The following is a 23,626-nucleotide window of genomic DNA, read 5'->3' on the forward strand; positions in this document are numbered from 1 at the left end:
GTCCAAACTTCATCAGATGCTTCATTCATCTTTTCCCATACCTCAGTGGCATTCGTTGTCTCGTGAGGAGCAAGCCAAATACTATGAACTAGCCCGGAAGGAGAGACAGCTTCATTCTCAGCTATACCCTACCTGGTCTGCACGAGATAACTATGTAAGTTCTAATCTGATGAAGGTTATTATGTCACTTGAAAGCTTATATCCCAAGATTCCTCTGAAGTTGGTCTCTGAAGTACTACTGTATTAGAATTTAGTCTTAATTGACTGTCTCTGTGTGTGTGCGTGCACACTGTGCCAAAAAAATCCAGCATATATTTGATGCTAAATAAATCGAGGTTTTGCTTCAAGTCAGTGCACCCACACATTAAGTAGTTTTCTTCATATTTTGCAACTCTACAAAATTGCTTCCAAGAGTGAAGTTTAAAAAAAGAGAGCGAGAGATTTGGGTATGATGCAAAGAATTGTATGGCAGCTTGTGTGCAGCCTGGGTAATGACAGAGAAGAAGAATATTGAGGTGGGATTCAGGTGACTAACTTGGCCAAGGAATGGTAGCGGAGGGAGTTACATAAGATTGTGAACAAGAAATGAATGCCCTGCTTAGCCTCTGACATCTTGGACACTAGGAAAAAGTTCTTTGTTAGTAAGAGGGCTAGATGTGTGCAAGTTAAGTACCATCAAGTCCCTTCTGACCTATGGTGACCCTATGAATTCATGACCTCCAAAATGGCCTATTGTTAACAGCCTTGCTCAGGTCTTCCAAACTGAGGGCTGTGGCTTCCTTGAATGAATCAATCCATTTCATGTTGGATCTTCCTCTTTTCTTGTCTTCAACTTGTTCTTGTATTATTGTCTTTTGCAGTGACTCTGGTCTTCTCATTGTGTGACCACAGTACAGTAGCATCAGCTTGATTGGATCCAGAAACCAATGGTTTGCCTTTTTGGCAATCCACAGTATCCATTAAACTCTCCTCCAATGCCATATTCCTAATGAATCAACTTTCTTCCTGTCAGCTTTCTTAATTGTTTAACTTTCACAATCATATATAGTGATGGGAAATACTATGATCTGAATTATCTTGATCTTAGTCACCAGTGACACATCCTTGCAAACTCCTTCATGGCTGCCCTGCCCAGTCTGCTTTGATTTCTTGATTGCAGTCTCCCTCTTGATTGATGATAAGGCCTAGATACTTGCTTTAAAATGAAGAAAAGGAAGAAAGAATCAATGTCCATCTTTCAATGACCACATTCTACACTAGATCCAGAGCATGACCAGCTAACCATGGTTTTATTGATTCTTCCCTTCCTTCTCTTTAAAGCAGGTATGTAACCCTTACAGTTATAAAGACATTTTTATGTGCTTCATGTGTTGCTCACTTTTGTGAAACAGTAATAAGGCAACCTTGCAAGAACTACTACATTGAAGGCTTGAGGGTTTTCTCAGATTGTTTCATTTGGTCCTGTAGTGGGAATTCCCACTGAGTTGTTTTCTCTCTCTCTCTCTCTCTCTCTCTCTCTCTCTCTCTCCCCCCCCCCCTTTATCTTGTCAGCTTCCCCCAAATCCCCTTCTAGGCTTTGTTTAAATGTATCTTGGAAACTTCTCTGTCACCCTATTAATGGAAGATTTGATAAGGGATAAGAGGTGGTTATGATGAGGCTGCTGATCAGTTTGTCCGATATATATATAGATATATGTCTCACCAGCTGTTTGCCCCTTTTCTTCTTCTGCTCTTTCCCCTTTCATTTTGTAAACTTTTCAAGACACTACTACTTCATTTTGGGGAGGGGTGTTGGGACATCTGAGTACCTCCACAATGACATTGCTTTTGTGACGCTTTTTGAGGGCTGTTTTATATATATTTTTAATGTAACATGTATCTGGTGGAGGCCCACTCTTTCTGTTCTTATGAACATAAACTTCATTCAAAATGTTTGCTTTTTCACCAGATACTTTTTTTGCCATCTCCCAGGCAAACAGCTGCCCTTCACTGAGTGTAGAATTTCATCAAGTTGAGCAGTATTAGCACTAAAATTCAGATCAGGCTGCCATTATATAATTGTGTAGATCCAGACAATATAAACTATATTCAAGTGTTTCTGGCAAAAGTCTATGTGTGGACTTCCTGGACAGCATGTTACCAAAATAAACATGATGATGATAGCATGTAAACGTACTTAATGACCTAGTATTACTCTCTGCTGTTTTACATTTAGTAGGGTAAGCTCTTCAAGTGTAATTGTTCAGCCTAGCAGTATCTGCTTATCTAGATCCTTATCAGTTTTCTCTGATCGAGTCTCAGTCCAAAGAAAGACTTTGTTATATTTTTACATTACTGGCTTCCTTTTGTTAAGATGATCATCACTTGTGGATTTGTGCTTTGCAGGGTAAGAAAAAGAAGAGAAAAAGAGAGAAACAACCTCAACAGCAAATCCAAGAAACAGGAAGTAAGTCCCAGCAAATTACCCTTCAATAGGTTGATCACAGTACATAGTAGTATTTATTTTAAATGCTTTTAGCCATTCCATCCATAAATTGTTTGAGGCAGCTTTTAACATCAGTAAAGCAGTATACATGACTAAAACATGAAACCAATAACAACCACAAGGACAGCAGAATGAAAGCAACAAATGAACATCAGGAAAACAGACGACACATCAAATACAGCCACCATTAAGAGCCAGCATAGGTGTGCAAAAAGCATGTGCAAATGCCCAGGAAAATTGAAGACATTTGCATCTGACAGTTTGAGTTTAACAAGCTAGGTGTCAGCTGAAGTACTGTGGGGAAGTCATTTCATAATTAACAGTGAAATACTAAAAAGAATTACATCCTCCTAAACCCATTGATTTCATTGTATTTAGAAGGATTTAATGCTGCACTATAACTAACCATGGAGAGAGCCCTATCTCTAGTTGCCAATCACTTAAATCATTTAAAAGTAAGTAGGCCTTCAGATTCCCTAGTCCAAGACTAGGATGACAACGCTAAATTTTTCTTCCACTGGAATGGAAACATCTAGATCAAAATTCTTAGCAGTAGTATTTAGATGTGTGTTCCCCCTTGTGATGTCCTGCCTCCCCTGCCACCGGCAGGGCCCCAAGGTCCATCCCACCTTCCCGGATGATGTCAGGCCTGTCCTCACCCTTGGAGACTGGGGTTTTTCCTAAGTTGGTTAGTCATTGTAGCCACAGGGTGCTGAGGCCCGTAGCTTTCCTTGCAGCTGAGTCCCTCCTCGCCCCCTCTTCCACGGAATATTGAGCCTACCCTGTCCTTCCTTAAGGGGTAGGCCTCTCCGCCTCCTCTGGCCTGTCTTGGGATGGTTTGTTTTGGGATGGTTGTCCTAATTGTACCTCCTCTTGCAGTGATACCCAGAAATGCCTCTTCTTAGATTTACATAGAAAAGGCAAAGTTTACATCCTGACTAGCGAAGGTTTACGGTCCAATGTGGCCCACCTCGGCAGGGCTTCGATTTGCTGCCATGAGTCTTACTATGACAATAAAATTAATTAAGAGTAATTTGAGACCTAATCAGAGTTTGCAAAGGTTAGTTGGGAAATAAATTTCTACTAAATAATTTTGCTTCTCTCATAAACAGATTTTGTGGCCTCAAAGAACAAGAAGCCATGTGTGCAGTACCTATCTGCTGAGAAATCCTGTGACAGCCCTGCATCCTCTCATGGCAGCATGTTAGATTCTCCAGCCACCCCATCCACAGCGTTGGCATCGCCTGCAGCTCCTGCCGCCACCCATTCTGAACAGGCTCAACCTCTCTCATTAACCACCAAACCCGAGGCCAGAGCCCAGCTGTCTCTGCATTCAGCTTCTTTCCTATCAAGCAAAGCTGCCGCCTCTTCCTCTGGCTTGACTAGCCAGCCATCACTCCTGTCTAGACCCCTCCCATTCTCCTCAATTGCCCCCACAGCTCTCCTGACCACGCCTCCTTCCTTTGCAGCCATTCCTTCTCCTCAGGCTGCCTTGGCTGTGTTGCAAGCGCAACCATTATCCTTGGTAACCAAACCAACTGACTGAGGAAAACTCCCATCCTGCATCCCTGCTGCAGCCACAATTGAGATTACAAAGCAAACAAGCCATTTATTGGTCAATATTTGACCCTTTCTGAACTCTTCCATAAGGTGACTCTTGAGGAAGAAGGTGCTCTACTCTCGGAGTTGTTTTCAGTAGTCTATCTAAAGACCTTTTTTATTTTTTACAAAAATAAAACAAAAAATTCCCACAATTTTTTTATAAACATGAAAAAGATGAAAATAAAAGAAGGCCAGCCATGTGTTTTGCTCCTGTCAGTGCCTGCCAGCACATGGACTTGTACAGATGGATCGTCTCTCAGTGGAGTTTGCATGTTTTGTTATATTGCTAACTTTTGCTATTCCCCATTCCCCTGGCCAGGCAGTGTTTGATTTATGCTACTTACTCCAGCCAACTCGCAGTTCCATCCTTTTCTAAGAGATTGTCAACAGTTACCAGAAGAAGACAAAACATCAGAGAGATACCGTGCCTCACCATCACACATCAAATCAGCCCAGCCCTGAAGAGGGCCAGTTCCTTTTCCTGTGCTCTGGAGTGATCATCCAGGAAAATGGCAGGACAATCCACCCTATTTCCTTACCAAATTATTTTGTGTAACAGGAAGTAGGGGAAAGGGCTTTGGGGAATTGCCTGTTATTTTAACGAAGGAAAATAAATTTGCATATTAAATTTCTGTGTGAGAGTGTTCAATGAGAGTGTGCATGAGACTCTTTTGCTCCACCTTGTGTCCCATTAGCACAGTGGTTCTCAACCTTCCTAATTCTGCGACCCTTTAATGCAGTTCCTCATGTTGTAGTGACCCCCAACCAAAAAATTATTTGTGTCTCAGTTCCTAAGACCATCAGAAATATGTGTTTTCCGATGGTCTTAGGCGACCACTGTGAAAGGGTCGTTCGACCCACAAAGGGGTCGCGACCCACAGGTTGAGAACTGCTAAGAACTTCTTTGGTAGGGACACAATCAGACTTACAGTGCTTTGGATGCTACTGGATCTAGTCACCTCATTCTCAGAGGCTGCAGAAAAAGAGCAGGAACTGATTTGATTGTGAAGAAACAGGTCCCACTTTGAACCATTAGCTGCCTGCTCCTTGGGAGACCTGTCCAGGAAAGTGTCCTTCCTTGTCTCTATTATATCCATGAGACGGGTAAGAGAACTTGCTGCTCTCAGGATGGACCCCCAATTTTTAAAGTTTTTTGAGCACTGGGTAGTTTTATATCCAAGCTTAGATCTCTCCCCCCCACCCCCCTCGTGTCTATTTTCCATCTGGCACAGGACTTGGTATTACCAGTGTTTTTCCCCCAACCAGAGTCAGACTCAGATCAACTGCTACATACTTTGGATGTTAGGAGGACCTTATTATATTATTTGAGTGGAACAAGATCTTTTCATAGACCTAAGGCCTTTTTTTGTGTGCTACTTTGGCCCTAAGAAAAGGAGAGCAGCATCTTCACATATGAGAGCCAGATGGGTTAGTGAGACTATTGGGGTATGTTATTGGGGTGCTGGCAGGGAATGTCTTTTGCAGGTTAAGGTGCATTCAATGAGAGCCCAGGATGCTTCTGCTGCTTTTGTTAGGAGGGTCCTGTGTCCATCACCTACAGATCAGCAACATGGTCCACTGGCAACACCTTTGTCAAGCATTGTGTAATCGATCTGAAGTCAAAAAAGGAGGAGGATGTTGGGAAGGCGGTGTTACAATCTATGTTCCAATAGGAGCATCTACCCACCATCTGATGGTAAGTAGCTAATCAAAAAACCCATATGTGGGGCTGCACTAAGACCACCGATGAAAACCTGGTTGCTTATAGTAATTGGTGTTCATCTAGGTCTTCAGCGCAGACACACATCCCTCCCTCCTACCCCTCTGGATGCTTGCTTTTCTTTTGTTTAAGGCAGTGGGCATTCAGCGGCAGGTGGGAACTGGAGACGGGGAGGGTGCATCTCCCTAGTCGCATGTCAGTTTAGGCGGGAAGGGACCATCAATAGTGACATGGTGAGGCAGGTGCCCCCTGCTGTCGCCAGGAGCTGAAGAATTCTGGTTCAACAGGTCTGTGTAGGCGCAGTCCCATATGTGTGTCTTCACTGAAGACCTAGATCAGGGGTAGGGAACCTGCGGCTCTCCAGATGTTCAGGAACTACAATTCCCATCAGCCTCTGTCAGCATGGCCAATTGGCCATGCTGGTAGGGGCTGATGGGAATTGTAGTTCCTGAACATCTGGAGAGCCGCAGGTTCCCTACCCCTGCCCTAACTCTTTTATTAACTTTCCACACATCTATACACAGGTTTCCTTCAGCTACTGATGGAAACTGTAGCAGTAACCAGCATTACAAACTCCTTTGACAGTCTGACAGCTTATATGATCCTCTTTGCATAGGCCTTCTCTTCCACTAAAAAAAATTCTTTCTTTGGTTGCCCCCAAATATACTTTTTACTTAGCTACTTGGTCTATTTTATATAAATTCGGCTGAACAAACAATTGAATCACACATTGTTCATGACAATCCACATTTGAACACGTTTCATCTCTTCAGTCCTGTGATGGTGAAATGAGAGGTGCAAACACAAGCTCAGTTGGGTCTATTTTAATACATTGTGCCGGCTCAGTGGACAGATGAAGTTAGGTGAGAAAGAATTCATTATAAAATTCAAACATTCCCTTACCTTATCTTTTACTTTAGGAAAAACTGCAAAAAGAGTTTCCAACAGAGCCTCCACAAAAGTATTTTTAACATCCTCATACTCTGCTCCCCTTTTGCAGACCTGCTCTTCCTTCCATTCCTCAAACCATTCGTATCTTGCTGCTGTCATGATGGCCAGAGTGGACTTGCCTGTAGAGACAAGGAAGGAGGGGGTCTGACTTGCACACACGCAGCTGCCACAACACGGCAATTTTAAAGGACACTGGCGAGAGGGTGGTGAATCCTTCAGGTGTTTTTCGGCACTAGCCCTCCACGTTCTGCTGACTCCAAAGGCTTTGTGCTGGCCCTTCTCCACATTCTCCTAAGTCAAGCCCTGTCTGCAACAGAGCCTCCAGGGGTGGGCGGTATAAAAGGCAAATAAATAAATAAATAAAATAACTCAAATGTCCCTCCCACCCCCATACCTGGGTACTTCTTCTCCCACAGTGGGTCCTTAGCTGATGGAGAGGAGAAATACACAAAAGGTATATTCTTTGCAGCAGTTTCTCTTGAGGAATTCAGGTATAATTTGAACCTGTTGAGAAAGCAAGAAGATTTACCCACGAACTTGGGCTAAACAGCAAAAAAAAGAAAATAAAATAAAGCATTTCTTCTCTTAAAGTTTGAGCTGGACACTAGCAGTCGTCAGAGAGCAATTAAGGTGGAAAGACAAGCTTCTGGCACATAGAAGAAGAAGACGAGTTTGGATTTATATCCCCCCCTTCTCTCCTGCAGGAGACTCAAATGGGCTTACAATCTCCTTACCCTTCTCCTTTCACAACAAACACCCTGTGAGGTAGGTGGGGCCGAGAGAGCTCCGAAGAACTGTGACTAGCCCAAGGTTACCCAGCTGGCGTGTGTGGGAGTGCACAGGCTAATCTGAATTCCCCAGATAAGCCTCCACAGCTCAGGCAGCAGAGCTGGGAATCAAACCCGGTTCTTCCAGATTAGATACACGAGCTCTTAACCTCCTACGCCACTGCTGCTCCGTTGTTTTCTTCTGAGCTGTGTCCAAGGATCAAGGATAGGTGGCAGTGGGGGGGATACTTGCCAGTTGACTTGGAAGGGCGCTGTTTTGGACCATAACGAATGGTCTTATGTAAGTTTCAGATGGGTGCCTATTCCGGTCTGCAGTAGAAGAGGAAGATTCCAGCCCACAAGAACCTTAAAGGCCCACAAGGCTTCCAGGGAGTAAGTCCTTTGGTCTTATATAAGATTTCAGATATAAAATGGAATGTTTTCTTTCCTGACTCAGGACTGTATGATTATCAACAGGGAAAACCCGTTCATGTGAAGATGCTACCAGGCGCAAAGTAGCGATTTCTGGAGCCCGACTGAGTCATGAAGATATTCTTGTTACTGTTGTGTCCACAGAGTTTCAGCTCACAGATGGGAGAAAGTCTGGACTGTTGTTTAAGGAGGAGGACCTCAAATCCGCCATGTTTCCTTTGGAAGTACTAGATTAACTTAGGCAACACTCTCTAGTTAGTGTACCCTCTAAAGTCAGGGCCCCTGAACTTTTTGTGTCTGTGGGTACCTTTGGGATTCTGAGATGAGGTAGTGACCATCACCCCAAAATACTTCCCACAGAAGAAGAAGCCAATATCTCCCTCCTTCCTTTGCAAAGGAATCACAGAAGGGGAATACAAAAAAATGAGGGTGGAAGGAAGGGAGAAAGACGGGGAATAAACAGAAGGAAAACCCAAAAAGGTAATGGAACCACAAGCCTGGGTGCCCTGATCCTCCAACAACTGCAGATGCTATTGTAGCTGTGCAGAACTCTTTCATTTGAACACAGGCAGCTAATAAGAAGTCCAGTCCACTTTCTCAAAAGCTTAGCCATTACACAGGGAAGTAGCAGGGGGGGACCCCTGCTCTAAAGTGTTCTTGGGAATAAAACTACTCAAACAGCAGAAATTGCATCAACACACATTAATGCATGTGTGGCTACTTTAGCTTTTCTGTTTGCTCCCTTGAATGGTTTCAAAGGCAAAACAGATGTTCTGTGGGAGTGCTTTTGTGTATTCATTGCCATCAGTACACCGGTGTGATCACAATGTTTCAAGAACAAAACCCCTTTGGGAGTTCAACAGTAAATTATACCAGTAGGAGAAAAAAAAATATTAAAGCATTCAAACACATGCAGTTGTGCAGCACAAATGGTTTTCCTAGTAACTTCGAAGTCTTGGATTAAGTTAGAACAAGACATTATGGAAGCACAACCCTGTTATATGGAGCAAAGATGCTCATATCCACAAGGTAATGCAAAAGAGATGTCGTGTTCAGTGCTGATGCAAAGCTCTGCTCACAAGCGGAATTGCAAGATTGCTTTTTAATGGCACAAACAAGAAGCTGGAAGGAACAAAGTGAACATTAGTGACCCCCACTGACAGCTGTCAAGGTTGTATCAATGTGCTACTTTGGAAGAGAAAAATGCGGCTCAGTTTTGTACTCCTAAAGATACTGTTCGCAGCTGGCAACCAAAAACAACCACACTATCATTTTCCCAAGAACACTTTAGAGCAGGGCTCCCCCATGTGGCATATCCCGCTACTTCCCTGGTACTGGTTATGCTTTTGAGAAAGTGGACTGGACTTCGAATTAGCTGCCTGAGTTCAAAGGAAATAATTTTGCACAGCTACAATAGCACCTGCAAGTAGCAAACGGATACCATATTACAAGGGCAACAGTGAATTTAGTCCTTGCATTTCAATTTTAGCCGGTCTACCTGCATCACCCACCGACTTACCCAAAAAGAATGAGACAGAGGACTGTACCACATGGGCTCTCACTCCTAGTAAACAACTAGTACAAAGGGTAGAACAGTAGTAGCTAGCCCACTCTCTGTAGTGTTAGTTCTTGCAGGGAAATTTTACAGATACATTGAAAAAAACCTGATTCCTCCTTCAGCCCAAACTGGTACAGTCCAACACCTCAAAATTTTGCATCTTGTTTGTTAAATGCATAGACCAGGCCTTGAGCATTTAGGTTAAACAAAGCAAGTTGCTCATCAGATCTCAGAAGCAAAGCAAAGTTGACCCTGGTTATTATTTGGATGGGAGACCACCAAAGAATATCAGCGTCATTATGCAGAAAAAGGCAATAGCAAACTACCTCTGTTAGTCTCTTGGCTTGAAAACCCTACTGGGTCACCATATGCCTGCTGCAACTTGAGGGCATCGCACGCATGCACACGCACACACGCGGAGTAGCCAAGTTCTGCCCTCTCACCACTCAAGAACTGCCTTCTTCATTCCCTCTCTTCCAAGTTCTTTACTCCAGTGAATCGAGCCAATGGCAGTCACTAGTCTGAGTTGCAAACAAGCTGCAGCTAACTGGCAATCCAGCATCGTTCCCTCCCAAACTTGGCAGAGAAGCTGAAGCAGCTTGTCTGGGTCGTAAGCTCTGGAGAACTAGACTCACAGAAAAATGGGTGGATGGCCCCAGATTTCACCAGTCACCATTTCTCCAACAGTGGTCTCACTGCTTTCTTTCTCCCTCTCCTATATCAGAATGTCATCTCAAATTTCCTAAAGTAATGAGTTACATAGAGGTCACTTTTATGAAAGAGCTTGGGAGTCATTTGCGAAGGGCTCCAACAGGCTGGCAGGACCTTCTCGAAAGCTCAGACAGCAAGAGAAAGTATTTTCAGCTACCATGTTTTTCCAAAAATAAGACAGTGTCTTATATTAATTTTTGCTCCCAAAGATGTGCTATGTCTTATTTTCAGGGGATGTCTTATTTTTCCGCTCCACAGCTGCATGCTCTGATGTTCTGTTTGACGGGCATGCTTCCAAACAAAAACTTTGCTACGTCTTACTTTCGGGGGATGCTTTATATTTAGGACTTCAGCAAAACCTCTACTACGTCTTATTTTCAGGGGATGTCTTATTTTCAGAGAAACATAGGAGCAAAGCTACATCTTACGCTTCATCCAAGTTGTTTTGTGAGTAGACGTAATGGTTTTTGGCTTCTAGTCCCAATTCCTCATTTGAGCCTCTGAGTCCTACGAAGACACTGAATCCACCGACACCATGCCGGACCATGGACAGCTGGTTTTGAACACCTGCAGGGAGAAAGAAGATACTTTTTTTCAAAAGTTAGCACACTGTACAGAAGTTCTGGAAATAAAATGTGGATTTGAAACTTTACCACTCTGCAATGCAAGCAAGGTAGCAGATTTGAAGCTTATACCCAGGAAGCCTTGTTGGTTTTTAAGGTGTCACTACTTAACTCGAATCTCACTCTTCTGTTATCTGCACTGGTGGTCTACCTTCTTATAATTAATTTGGGGAATTAGAGAACAGAAGGCAGCTTAGCTAGAGGCAGACAACAGCAGGTTTCTCCACCCGTGTATATCAGGATCATTCTTAGGGGATTAGACCCAGAAATAGCAAGGAGAATTATGGATATTGAAAAAGGGATTTTTATAAAAAAATAAAAGATATTACAAGAGCATTTCAGACATAGAAGAGCATTTCAAACATTCAATGTTGGCTCCCAGTTCCACTTTTGAATTATTTGTCTCATATCAGTTTCCTTTTAAGGCAAAATTTAAGGCAAAATTATCCTATGGGTTTATTCAGCAGCTGGACTTGTGGACAGAGAGTTCTCTTCTAAACACCCCCTACACATTTTCACAAAAGGCAAGAGGATTATGATGTATAGACTGTAGCTATGGCCTGACAAGTTTGTGAACCAGGTCAGTAACTCACCCAAGACTACCCAGAATTGTACTTCCTGATTCCAGTTCTGACATTCTAGCCACTACATCTCACTAGCTCATTGAAGAAACCCATCTGCCTTTGAACTGAAAGATACAGATTAGCTATATTAGCTGGACTTAAAGAGAGAGGTAGTCCTAGTCCGACAGTATTCCAACAACACAGTGTAGATGGGTTACTTCTTTGTTAGCATCTTTACTACTCCCTGCTGTGTTACTCTAGAACAGGGGTCGGGAACCTTTTCCCCTCAAAGAGCCATTTGGCTCACGCTCCCCCGCTCCCCCCGCCACTTGCTGGCCCCACCGTATCTGCCTGGCGGTGAAGAGGGTCAATTTCGGCCTGGCCGACCGCCGAACCATCGAAGTGAAGCGCCCGCCATACACAGAGGCAGAAGCGGCCGAAGAGGGTTCCGGCAGCTTCGGCCTGTGGCCCGCCGCCGAGACAGGTGAAGCGCCACGCCCTACTCCTTGCAGGGCGGTAGAAGAGGGTCAACTGACTCGGCTCGTAGAGCCACATGGGAACAGCGGCGGAAGAGCCGCATGCGGCTTGCGAGCCGCGGGTTCCCGACCCCTGCTCTAGAAGGAAGACTCTGTAACTTGGAAATTGTTTCCCACTACTGGAATAGTAAAGAATACCCAATGATCTATGTCACTGCATTATATTGTACCTGGCAATTTAATATACACATCATATTTGTACTCCGTAGTTTGAAGTTCGACAACCCGAGTGTGTATCTGAAAGATCCCTGTGTAGACACAGGCTTCCAACCTTCTATATCTCTCCAGTGTAGAAACACCAATTGTTCCCTGGCCTCTTACTTGGCAAAGCTCGCAACTTCTCTGGCAACAGCCGCTCATAGGTGTTGAAGATTCCAGCATCCGAAATCACAACAGGAGCATAGACATTGATCATATCCTGCCCTTTCTTAACACTTACACCTGGAAGAGGGAGAACAAAACCCAGATGAGAAAAGTCCCTGAAGAGTTTCTTCCATGTTATTCAATGAATTACAATTTAGAGTTGAAGTTGATGGGTGAGTATTATCTTCAAGGCACAAGCTGTTGCAAGGACTAACGAGGCCCACGTACCACCCATGTAAGGTGGGCAGATACTATTCCCAAATATCAGAAGGGGAAGGGAGGAAGTAGTGATGGACTGAAGCAGAGATAGACCATATAACATAGCTAGGAGAAGAACCATTCTTAGCCTTTTATATCAATAGGGGCTCCTTAGTTCTCCCCCATTCTTTCACTTGGCCCATTCTCAGCCTTTTATATCATTCTGGGGGCTTCTTTGTTCTCCCCCATTCTTCTGCTTGCACCGCATTCTCACATGGGGCTTCTGGTGGTCTTCCATCCAAGTACAAGGGCCATACCTACTCAGCTTCCGCAGCATCAGGTTCTCCTGCCCATTAGGTTCTCTCCCACCCCCAAACTATTAATGGATCACTTTTGAAATCCCTTAAGTTTCATGTCTGGGTAATGAAGAGGCACAAGAGACCCAGCTCACTGTATGGTTCTCTGGATTAGAGCTCTCCCCACCACCCAATTTGTCAGCTCTTCTAGTTAGGAGGGGCTTCTCGACTTTCCCCCAATACAAGGCTTTTGTACGAGCAACACAACTGATTGGCACAGGGGATAAAAGGGGTGCTGAATATTCTAAACACTTAAGCTGAATTTCCTTTATCGTTGTCCATTTGCCACTTATATAATAATATTTTCAAGTGCCAAAGTGCTTTGTGTACATTATCTTTCAGTCCTTGTGATAACCCTACGGGGTAGAAAAGTATTACCATCCCTGCATTGCTGGTAGGAAGCTAAGGGGAAGAGAAAGGGTGATCTAGAGCTACCTAATCCATAGCGGAAGTCAACATTTGAACAGGGGACTTATCAATTCACAACTTGGTCTTAGCCAGTCTGACAGTCTCAGACACACACCCCAATCCAGACTGACTCACCACAGGCTTTCCCTTGGGAATTCACTAAAATGCTCTGCACAGGTGCTTTGGTAAGGACAGCTCCTCCAGCCCGTTCAATGATGGGGATGGAGTGGAACGCGATTTCACTGGCACCTCCTTGAGGATACCAGCCACCTTTCAGGTAGTGATTATAAATCAGTGCATGCAGGGGGAAGCTGGACTCTGTGGGAATCACTCCTGTAAAAGAAAATGGAAAAGGAGGAGGAAGGGTTATCCACACATAGTTGCAGTTCAACAAGAGAAGTCTTCCTACCTTCCCAGCCCAAGAACGCAGCCCTTTAAGCTCTTACCAATAGGTACTACAGGTCCAGACAAACATTTACTAGCTCACTGGCCCACATTAATAATTTATGACCAAGGTGAAGCTGCTAAAACAAGCTCAATCTGACTATCCTAATGCGTAGACACCCCCTCCCTTTCATTCTGCTCGTCAGATCTGAATGGAAGTGATCAGAGAGAGGAAAGACTCCGTTAAAACTTTCCCCCCTTAATTTACAAAGCAGAGCTCGACCATACAGAGGCTGCCTGGCTACTGCTGCTCTGCATCATCTCTTCCCTACTCAACTTTTATTAACATACAATAAAATGTCAGTATGCTATAATGGTTGTTTCTTCCTCGTCAATGTATGGCTTTATTGGCCATAGGCTTAAGCTCAACCACACTCATTTAAAGAGAGAGAGAGAGAAATCTTCCTTTCCCCTTCTAAGTCTCCCTTGATTATAAAAGTTTTTAAATTAGTGTTTTATGGTGACTTATAAGATAAGAAGTCGTGGACTCTGTAATGGTTGGATCCTTATCCAGCAGAAGAAAAGAAAAACTTTGACCATTACTTATAAACTCATCCTTTTTTTTAACAGGGTTCTCTCTCACACACATATTTTCCCCCTCTCTATCTACCCCTGCCTTCCTCCCCAGTTCCCCAACATCCACCCTAGCAACGCCTCCCACTCCCGACATCCTCACCCCTTCCCAGTCAGTCAGTCAGTCAGTCAGTCCCTCTCCCTCCTAAATAAATATGCCAGAAGTGCTAGTGGAGGTTATAAGCTGTGACAGGAGAGAACACATCTTCTTGCTTGCAGATTTCTGCTTCTACAATCTAACTTCAATAACTGCTTTTTAACCCCATGTCAGTGCTGTGTCATCATTCTCCATAGATAATAAAAAAGCAGAATTAAAACCCAACTGCCCCACTCGATTGACCTCTTCCAGTTAATGTACTACTCTGAAAAGAAAGAAACTAAGGCTCCTTCCGCACATGCAGAATAATGCACTTTCAATCCACTTTCAATGCACTTTGCAGCTGGATTTTACTGTGCGGAATAGCAAAATCCACTTGCAAACAATTATGAAAATGGATTGAAAGTGCATTGTTCTGCATGTACGAAAGGGGCCTGAGAATCGTAGAGCAGAAAGGGCCGTACAGGCCATCTAGTCCAACCCTCTGCTCAATGCAGGATCAGTCTAGAGCATCCTTGACAAATGTCGCTATTTAAAGATGGTCAGTGATGGGGAGCTCATCACCTCTCTAGGTAACTGATTCCACCGTTGAACTACTCTTACTGTAATTTTTTTCCTAATACCTAATAGGTACCTTCCTATCCATTATTGCAACTGAGCTTCTGTCCTCTGTTGCTGACAGGAACAGCTCCATGCCCTCCTCTATGTGACAGTCCTTCAAATACTTAAAGAGAGCAATCATGTCCTCAACCTCCTCTTCTTCAGACTGAACATTCCCAAATTCTGCAGCTTTCCCTCATGGTGCTTAGTGTCCAAACCCCTCATCATTTCTTCTGCACCCACTCCACTCAGTCCTTATCCGTTTTAAAGTGAGGCTTCCAAAACTCCACACAGCATTCCTTCAAGTAGTCGGAGGAAATGCCTACATCTATAATTACATTAAATCTTAATCCTGAGTCTAAACGCATCTAACCAAGCTGCTGATTCCAATTAAGGAATTGTAAATTCTTGCCAAATAGCTTCACTTGATACACACTTAGGCAATCTGATTATTTTTCTCAAGAATTTTAACAGAATGGAATCAGTGTCCTCTGAAATACCTTCTATCCAAACTCCAGTACCCTAATGTATCATTTGATTAATTAATAACATATAGTAAAATCTCAGTGTGCTGTAATGTTATGTCACACCTTCCTACCAGCAGTAGCTGGTATACCAGCTATATCATTGTCAAAAGAAAAGGAAAGAGAGCTGTCACAGATTTAATCTCATTGTTAAGTTCTACCTGCAGTTAGGGAAGCCCAGTGCCTTTAGCAAAGGAATTTAAATAATATGAGACCAAACTAGATACTCATCCATAGACCTGGATGTAAAAACCTGTCCTTCCCTATATTTAAATAGGGTAAGGAGAAGTCATGATTGGGAAGTTGTGGGCAAGGTGCTTAACCATTCTCCGCACACACATCTGGAATGGGACCAGAGGAGGGCAGCCAAAATGGTAAAAGGTCTGGAATCCATGCCCTATGAGGAGAGACTCAGGGAGCTTAGTATGTTTAGTTTGGTGAAGAGAAGGTTAGGAGGTGACATGATAGCCATGTTTAGACATTTGAAGGGAGCTTGTTTTCTGCGGCTCCAGAGACTAGGACCAGGAGTAATGGGTTCAAGGTGAAGGAAAAGAGATTCCACCTAAACATCAGGAAAAACCTCCTGACAGTAAGGGCTGTTCAACAGTGGAACGCACTACCTCGGAGTGTGGAGGAGTCTCCTTCTGTGGAGGTTTTCATAGAGAGGCTCATCTGTCAGGAGTGCTTTGATTGTGTATTCCTACATTGCAGGAGGTTGGACTTGATGGCCCTTGGAGTCTCCTCCAACTCTATGATTCTATCAGCTGCATCTCTCTAGCCAGGGTCTTGAGATACAAGTGCGGGGGGAGGGGGGAGCTGCAAATAGGAATAGCAATGTACCCTTTCCCTCTCCACACTTCTTTCCTTCCAGATGTTAGATTTCTGGCCTGCAAGAGACCTTCCCCTTCATGTTTGTGTACATTAACTGAAGTGCTGTGACTTGTGCTCTCTCTGATATACCCGCTCACAAACACTCAAACGCATAAAGGGGAGAACAGATCAGAGTCACTTACCATATGTAGGGAAGATATAGCTGAACAATGCTTTCAAATCCATGTTCGTCGTGAGCTCTGCAGTGACTTCTGAAAGGCTTTTGGATAACATTCTACAGAAAGGAGAGATGAAGGCCAGCAAGCCAGTCGAGTTCAGAAGCCTGACCAAAGGCATTGGGAGCATTTTCAGGAGAAACATGTGGCTACTTCCTTGGGAAATTTTCTGCAGAAAGAGGTGAAGAGTTAGAGAGTTCTCTGTGTGTCTCCAAGCTGCAGCTGCAAATCTTGGTGTTCTGAGCATTAAGACCTACAAAAATTGATATTCACCTTCACTAGCAGGAAGAAGACTGCAGTTTTAATAGAATAAATCTAGAGCTCTACCAAATTGCCAAAGTGGGATACCTATTTTTGTACCTAAAGTTACAGTGTTCTAAATTAACCTTGTATCTGTGGCTGTGTTCTTTCCACTTTAACCAGTTACAGCCTTTTTACCAAAAGCAACAATGAACTTGTTTTGTTTAGAAAGCCAATACTTTCTTGAACTACCTTGCGTTTCTACATTTGGGAAGTTTGACTCTTGTATGGAAAAGGGGATTACTAGTTTATAAACACTGACATTCAGGCAGTGATGGTTTTCTACTGCAAGACTCTTTGGAAGCTAATCTGGTTCAAAAGTTGGATGTAGATACAATAAATTATGAGCATATATAATAGCATAAGAGCAACCATTTTAGATCAGAAATGTCATCTTAGCCCATGAAGATTTCCACAGAACTAACCGGGCACCCACAGAAGGCTGGAATCAGGGATACAAACCAAAACCAACCTCTTTTGCTATCCACCTAAAAATGGTTGACAGGAATGCATTGTCACCGAGCCAGCATGGCACAGGGGTTAGAGAATCAGACTAGGATCTTCAGGATCCAGGCTCAAATTTCCACTGTGCCATGCAAGTTTGCCAGATGACTTTGGAATAATCTGTCTCTAAATGTCACCTTCCTCTCAGAAATTGGTGGTTGTTACAAGAACAATATTTAAGTCACTTTGGATCCCCACTGGGGAAGGAAAGGGCATACAGTGGTTAAGAGCAGGTGGATTCTAATCTGGAGAACTGGGTTTGATTCCCCATTCCTCCACTTGAGTGGCAGAAGCTTATCTGGTGAACCAGATGTGCTTCTGCACTCCTACATTTCTGCTGGATGACCTTGGGCTAGTCACAGTTCTTTGGAACTCTCTCAGCCCCACCGACCTCACAAGGTGTCTGTTGTGGGGAGAGGAAGGGAAGGGAGCTTGTAAGCCACCTTGAGTCTCCTTACAGGAGAGAAAGGTGGGCTATAAATCCAAACTCTTCTTCTTCTAAAGAAAAGGGGGGAGGGGAACTGTTCCACCAAGGCAATTTAGAAAGAATTATTACCTTTACAAGTGCCACAAAGCTGTCGATCGCAGCAGCTTCATCTGGAAATTGTTTCTTTAAGCCATCAACATGTTCCTTCTGTCCACTGTATAAATAATACTTCTTGCCATTATTAGGATCTCCCAGAATGACTATATCATAGGGAGAGTCCATTTTTGCCCACTGGAGTTGTCCATCTGTGAGCTGGTCACTAATCATGCGTTGAAAAGAATTCTCCAGCATCTGCCCTACATAATGGATACCTGGAAGGAAACCACAAAGCATTATAACAGAAGACCAATTATACTTTGGAGAAATCAGTGCCCTTGTTCCTAAACGTCTATGCAAGTGCCTTTGGTGGAGACGTTTGCGGAAGGAAATGGGCCAGCATCATTTTATGTTATGTAGCTTGTTGGTAACATTCTACCATCCATGGGCTCTATTGAAGCAATTCTTAGATTAGATTTCTTATTTGGGTTCTCTTCTGTTACGCAGGCCCAGTAGCCTCAGCAATTCTCTGTACGCTCTTGCAGGTGGGTTGATTAGGGCTGTCAAACAAACCTGGAGAAAAGTGACCTGTTCCTTTAATAGAGACTTAGTAGGTGGGAATGGGAAGCTGAATTCAGAGAGCCTTGGGTGTATAATAAGCAAACAAAAGGCTCCTCAGCACTCAAGGAGTCTTCCTCTTCCTCCAAGATGTCTTCCTCCCAGGACAGAACCAGGTCAGGTCCTGACATCCTTTCTCCATTTTGTAGCAGAGGTGCAGCTGGCAGGATCCCATACTAGGATAGGCTTCTGCCCTTTTTCAGGACCAGCAAAAACATGAGAAATAAGCAGAAAGGCCATCGGAGAGCTAGAGTGAACACAATGGATAAGCCGGGCTAGGGAACCCCAGATTACTGGTGCATCACGCTAGCTGCTCATCACACCTGCTCAGCCACAGAAGCCTGTCAGCTGATAAGCAAGATTTACTCCTCATAAAAGCTGTCTAACACAGAGATGCTTTTATCAGGACTAAATCTTGCTTACCAGACAATTAATCAGCTGAGTAGGGATTTGTACCTGGTCTTTTGCCTACTGTTCCTTTTCCTGCCCATAAGGTAATCTGTTGGGATGGCCTTACCTACGTCAAACTCAAAGCCTTGCTGATTGAAAGTGTGGCAGCAGCCCCCAGCCTTCCCATGTTGCTCCAGGACCAGCACACTCTTCCCAGCTTTGGAGAGGATCACAGCTAAAGCCAGGCCTCCGTAACCGCTTCCAATGACAATGGCATCCAGGTGCTGAGGAACCTTGTCCGCGGAAAACACTGGAATACAGAAACAAAAGGATACCATCAGCCTTGTTTCCTGCTCAGATACGATAGCCTGACAAATAACAATGTTGTAAGAGACCTGGAATCTGCTCTTAAGCAGAGCTTGTTAACACAGAAACCCACTTTAAATGCTTCTTACGTTTTGTGCTCAAAACAATAACTGAACAAGTAACAAAGAACAGTCAAGTGCAGATAAGATCAGTACGCAAGGCCACCAAGCACTAAAGCAAAGTTAGGACCTGAATCAAAATGTTAATGCCAAATGAATTTAATCCCAAAGAACAACCAAACTCTGCATCAAGAGCACCCATGTCGCAAACGTGGCTATAGCACAATATACCCTCCAAGAATCTAACCAGCAAGACCCAGCAAGGAACACAACGGCATCAACAGAAGTCCAAGCAATAGACATAACAGCAGAACGAGTAAGTCGACCAATATTTTCCCCGTTTCGTGGAAGCAGATCCACTTCTTCAGCCTTTTGTGGTGTGCTGGTTTCCTTCAGTTATATTGGAACTGCTACTTAAACTTCTGTTCTTCCATGCTGAGCTAAGCTGCATGCGTCTTAGCACTTAATTTCATTCGGCATCAATATTTTGGTTCATGTCCTAACTTTGGTTTAACGTTTGGTCGCCTTGTACCAGTTGTGTTCACCAGTCACTCAAAAAGCCTTTAAAAAAAAATGATGTGCCACTAGTACAATCTACTTAAAACAGCTCAGACAACTATGTGCCAAGAGGGGACTGCAGCCTTATGGGTCCTGAGCAGTTTGGTGAAGTCGAAAGAAAGTCACTACTTCAATATAATCTGGGAGCTTCTCAGGAAAATGAGATTGGCCCTCTTTGGAGAAGCAATTACTTTACATCCATGAGCAGGTTGCTTGCCCAGAATGGATAGAGGAATAGTCACATGCGTCGGGCTTGAGGTTTCAGGGACCAGATCCCTCTGACTTGAAGCAGTAGTAAGAGTACTGATATATAGGAAGAGTGTGTTCTGCTTCCAGTCCAACACTGCACAATAGGTTGGATCCTTGAGATATCTGAGTGGAAGAAGCTCACGCAAGAAGGTCTCTCTTTTTCCCCAGCAGCCTCCCAAACGTTCTGCGGACGGTTTGGGAGACCCTCATGAACCAGCAGAAAAGCTGACTGGATCCACCCCATTAGGTTTGCTCCTATGAATCTGTTCCACTCACAGCAGAGACTTCCACCAGCAGATAAGGCTTATTTCACCAGCAAAAAGTTCCTTTCACTGGTTGACTGGCCGTGCAGGCTTCATGTGGAGGACTGGGGAATCAAGGCCAGTCAGATCAGAGTCCACTGCCCTGAACCAATCCACCCTGCTGGCTCTCACCCGACAACCTGACACAGTTGGAACGGCAAGGTCTGGGCTGAGTGGGGGCAGGTGGGGAGAGATACCAGGGCCACACAAAGAGAGCTGTTCACCAACTCAGCCACAGGCCAGCAGAACTTAAATGTGCCCTAATCCATGCAGAAACTTGCTTGCTAGTAGTTGGCCTCTAAACTCGTAAGGCACCATCTCTCCATTACAAGGGTCTCGCGCAAACAGGGGCCCGGGCGCACACCTTTCGGTCACGTGGGGGGGGGGGAGGAGGGGGAAGCGCCCTTCTCCATTCATGTAACTTTGGAAGTTGTGCCCAATCTTATCCGCGTTACTTAAAACGCAACTTATCGTTTTGATCCACAACCCTTTGTGAAGAGGATGCACAACCCTTTGCGCAGAGGATGCACAAAGACAACGCCAGGCAACTCTGCGGGAGTTTGTTTGTTTTTTAAATGAAACGAGCCGGCAGCCAGGCGGCCCCTCCGAGCCTTTCCCCGGCGACTTCGCGAGCCACAGACACAGCGGACTAGAAACCTAACAGTTTTGACTACAACGGACGACTCGCGGCTACCGCTTGGGGCCTGTTCGAGGAACGAGAGCGGCGCCCTCCAGCCGCGCGCCTCCTCCTCCGGCTTCCCCGGGGCTGCGGGTCCCCTCCGAGTACCTTGCTTGAGCACCTTCTTGCGCGCGTTCTTGTCGGTGACCAGAGGCGCGGGCGGCCGCCGGGAGTCTTCCTGGAAAGGGTTCCGGGAGCGGCCCCGCCAGCCCAGCGCCTTGTAGAGCGCCAAGAGGAGCGCAGGAAGAACCGCCAGGTACCCCCACCACATCATGCACGACCTGTGGCTGCTGGACGCGCTGCTCGCCGGCTGGCAACCCAAGCTCGCCGGGCCCGCCCCCGCGTCCCTCCCCTTGGCGTGACTCTCGTGCGCCCTCGCCTTTTAAAGGCGCAGGCGACGAGTGGTCTTGGATTGGCGCTGGGTACCGCAGGGACACAAACCTGTTGTCACTGCCCACAAGGGGTTAATCAGTGATCAAGTCTGTGGCTCCTGGTTTACATTGTTTTGGCTGTTGCAGATTTACATGGTTCGCCCCTCTCCCCTATTTTCTCCTTACAACCCTGTGAGGTAGGTTAGGCGGAAGAGGACTGCCTGTGAGCGCGCACGGCGAGAGAGCGCCAAAATGCATCGCATGGGATTGACCACTAGCGATGCCAATCTCCAGGTAGCGCTTGGAGAGCTCCCGTTTATTACAGTTGACCTCCCAGACAATTAAGTTTCCTTGCAGTGGAGAAAATGGCTGCTTTGGAGATGGGCTGCAAGGCATTATACCTTTCTGAGGTCCCCCCCCCCCTCTTCCCAAATACCACCCACACTAGGCTTCACCCCCAAAATCTCCAGGTATTTCCCAACTGGCAACTCTACAAACAGATATTGCCTGGTTAAGGAAATCCTTGATGTTTAATCAAATATTGCAATCTATTAATTAATATGTGAATAGTTAAACAGGATGCAAAAAACAGGAAAAGCAGAGTTTATTTCTGGATGATGCATCCATTCTCAGCAACAAATACCATTTGTTTCATTTGATTTCTACTGGACTGGGAAGAGGCCTTACTGTTTTTCACACATAAGGAGGAATGCTTCTTCTAAAAAAGTGTGTGCCAGGAGTGCTTTTTAAAAAAGATTGCTCAATGACTTGGATCATTTTTCACTGCAGTTTTTAAATTAACACTGCAGTCCTAATAACAATGTTAATAATTTTATCACATTAATTATTTCATCACAGGCATAGCACATTACAGAGTCTGTATGTTTGAAGGGGCACTGGCATCAAAGAGGTGCCTGACCTTAGGTATGGTGAAAACTGGAAGTGACATCAAGGCATCTGGGAGACACTCTAGGATTTGCCCAAAGCTTTGCGATTTAATTATAGAGTTTTTAAATTCTTAGTGTTTCTTCACTCATGTTGTCGTTCCTAGCTACCACTGGAAATTATGCTGTGTGCCAGCACAATACCTATATTTGTTAATTCTGTGGTTTAATAAAGACTATAGTGCTGTGTATAGTATGTATTGTCTGTTGCTGTATGTATTATTTTGCTATGAAATTTCTGTAATGTTTTGTGTTGATACTTATGCTTGGTTCAGCTCCAGTTCAAATTTCTGCTGGATTTCAGATTTCTGCTGCCCTAATACTTTTACATTGCTTATTGTATAGCCCATCCTGTTCACTGCATTTATTTACACTGTATAATCCATCTTCAGTCTCAGTGAGTAGGGGAAGACTAGAATAGAATAGAATAGAATAGAATCTTTATTGGCCAAGTGTGATTGGACACACAAGGAATTTGTCTCCGGTGCATATGCTCTCAGTGTACATAAAAGAAAAATACATTTGTCAAGAATCATAAGGTACAGCACTTAATCATAAGGTACAGCACTTAATGATTGTCATATAGGTCTAGTAAGCAATCAGGAAACAATCAGTAGTAATGAAAACATAAAATGTAAAATCATAAAATAAAATAAAATAAAATAAAATGTCAGCACAGGCTATAGTCATACAGTCATAAGTGGGAGGAGATGGGTAATAGGAATGATGAAAAAAGTAGTGCAGTAATTATATAATAAGTATATAATAAATAGTTTAACATTATCGAGGGAATTATTTGTTTAACAGAGTGATGGCATTCGGGAAAAAACTGTTCTTATGTCTAGTTGTCTTGGTGTGCAGTGCTCTGTAGCGACGTTTAGAGGGTAAGAGTTGAAACAGTTTATGTCCAGGATGCGAGGGGTCAGTAAATATTTTCACAGCCCTTTTTTTGACCCGTGCAGTATACAGGTCCTCAATGGAAGGCAGGTTAGCAGCAATTGTTTTTTCTGCAGTTCTGATTATTCTCTGAAGTCTGTGTCGATCTCCAATAATTACAAAATAAATGTTACAGAAGGCGTAAGTGAATTAATCTGGCAAGCTGATGTATTCATGTACTATCGTAAGAACAATGCAATCCTAAGAACACTTTCCTGGAAGCAAACCCCACTGAGTAGGACTTGAGTAGGATTTTGAATAGACCTGATT

General features: G+C 44.2%; 2 protein-coding genes across 3 annotated transcripts in view; one reads left to right on the plus strand and one right to left on the minus strand.

Annotated features, from left to right (window-relative positions):
- TCF7L1 (transcription factor 7 like 1) overlaps nt 1–4,715 on the plus strand; it is a 65,549-nt gene extending 60,834 nt beyond the window's left edge. For both annotated transcript variants that reach the window (XM_048512624.1, XM_048512622.1), the window contains exons 10-12: nt 47–154; nt 2,386–2,446; nt 3,598–4,715. In XM_048512624.1, the coding sequence (XP_048368581.1) occupies nt 47–154; nt 2,386–2,446; nt 3,598–4,031 (603 nt within the window). In that variant the 3' untranslated portion in view covers nt 4,032–4,715. The remainder of the gene's footprint in view (nt 1–46; nt 155–2,385; nt 2,447–3,597) is intronic.
- Nucleotides 4,716–6,408: 1,693 nt separating this feature from the next.
- Nucleotides 6,409–21,433, minus strand: RETSAT (retinol saturase). Its single transcript, XM_048511997.1, has 9 exons — nt 21,214–21,433; nt 19,020–19,202; nt 17,918–18,159; nt 16,525–16,726; nt 13,409–13,606; nt 12,270–12,389; nt 10,655–10,793; nt 7,153–7,262; nt 6,409–6,877 (listed from the first exon to the last, which is right to left on the minus strand). The coding sequence occupies exons 1-9, from the start codon at nt 21,377–21,379 to the stop codon at nt 6,627–6,629; spliced, it is 1,611 nt and encodes a 536-aa protein (XP_048367954.1). The 5' UTR covers nt 21,380–21,433; the 3' UTR covers nt 6,409–6,626.
- Between the last annotated feature and the right edge of the window lie 2,193 nt (nt 21,434–23,626).

This window comes from Sphaerodactylus townsendi, linkage group LG12 (assembly GCF_021028975.2).
Source record: "Sphaerodactylus townsendi isolate TG3544 linkage group LG12, MPM_Stown_v2.3, whole genome shotgun sequence".
In the NCBI taxonomy this organism is placed as follows: Eukaryota; Metazoa; Chordata; class Lepidosauria; order Squamata; family Sphaerodactylidae; genus Sphaerodactylus; species Sphaerodactylus townsendi.

Excerpts from the sequence above, each read along its gene's own strand:
- RETSAT (XM_048511997.1), bottom strand. The coding sequence starts at position 21,379 with ATGATGTGGTGGGGGTACCTGGCGGTTCTTCCTGCGCTCCTCTTGGCG. Across the intron at positions 19,203-21,213 it reads CAAGAAGGTGCTCAAGCAAG|TGTTTTCCGCGGACAAGGTT; the intron begins GTACTCGGAGGG and ends TCTGTATTCCAG. Across the intron at positions 7,263-10,654 it reads CAAAACAACTTGGATGAAGC|GTTCAAATTATACCTGAATT; the intron begins GTAAGATGTAGC and ends CTTTCTCAACAG.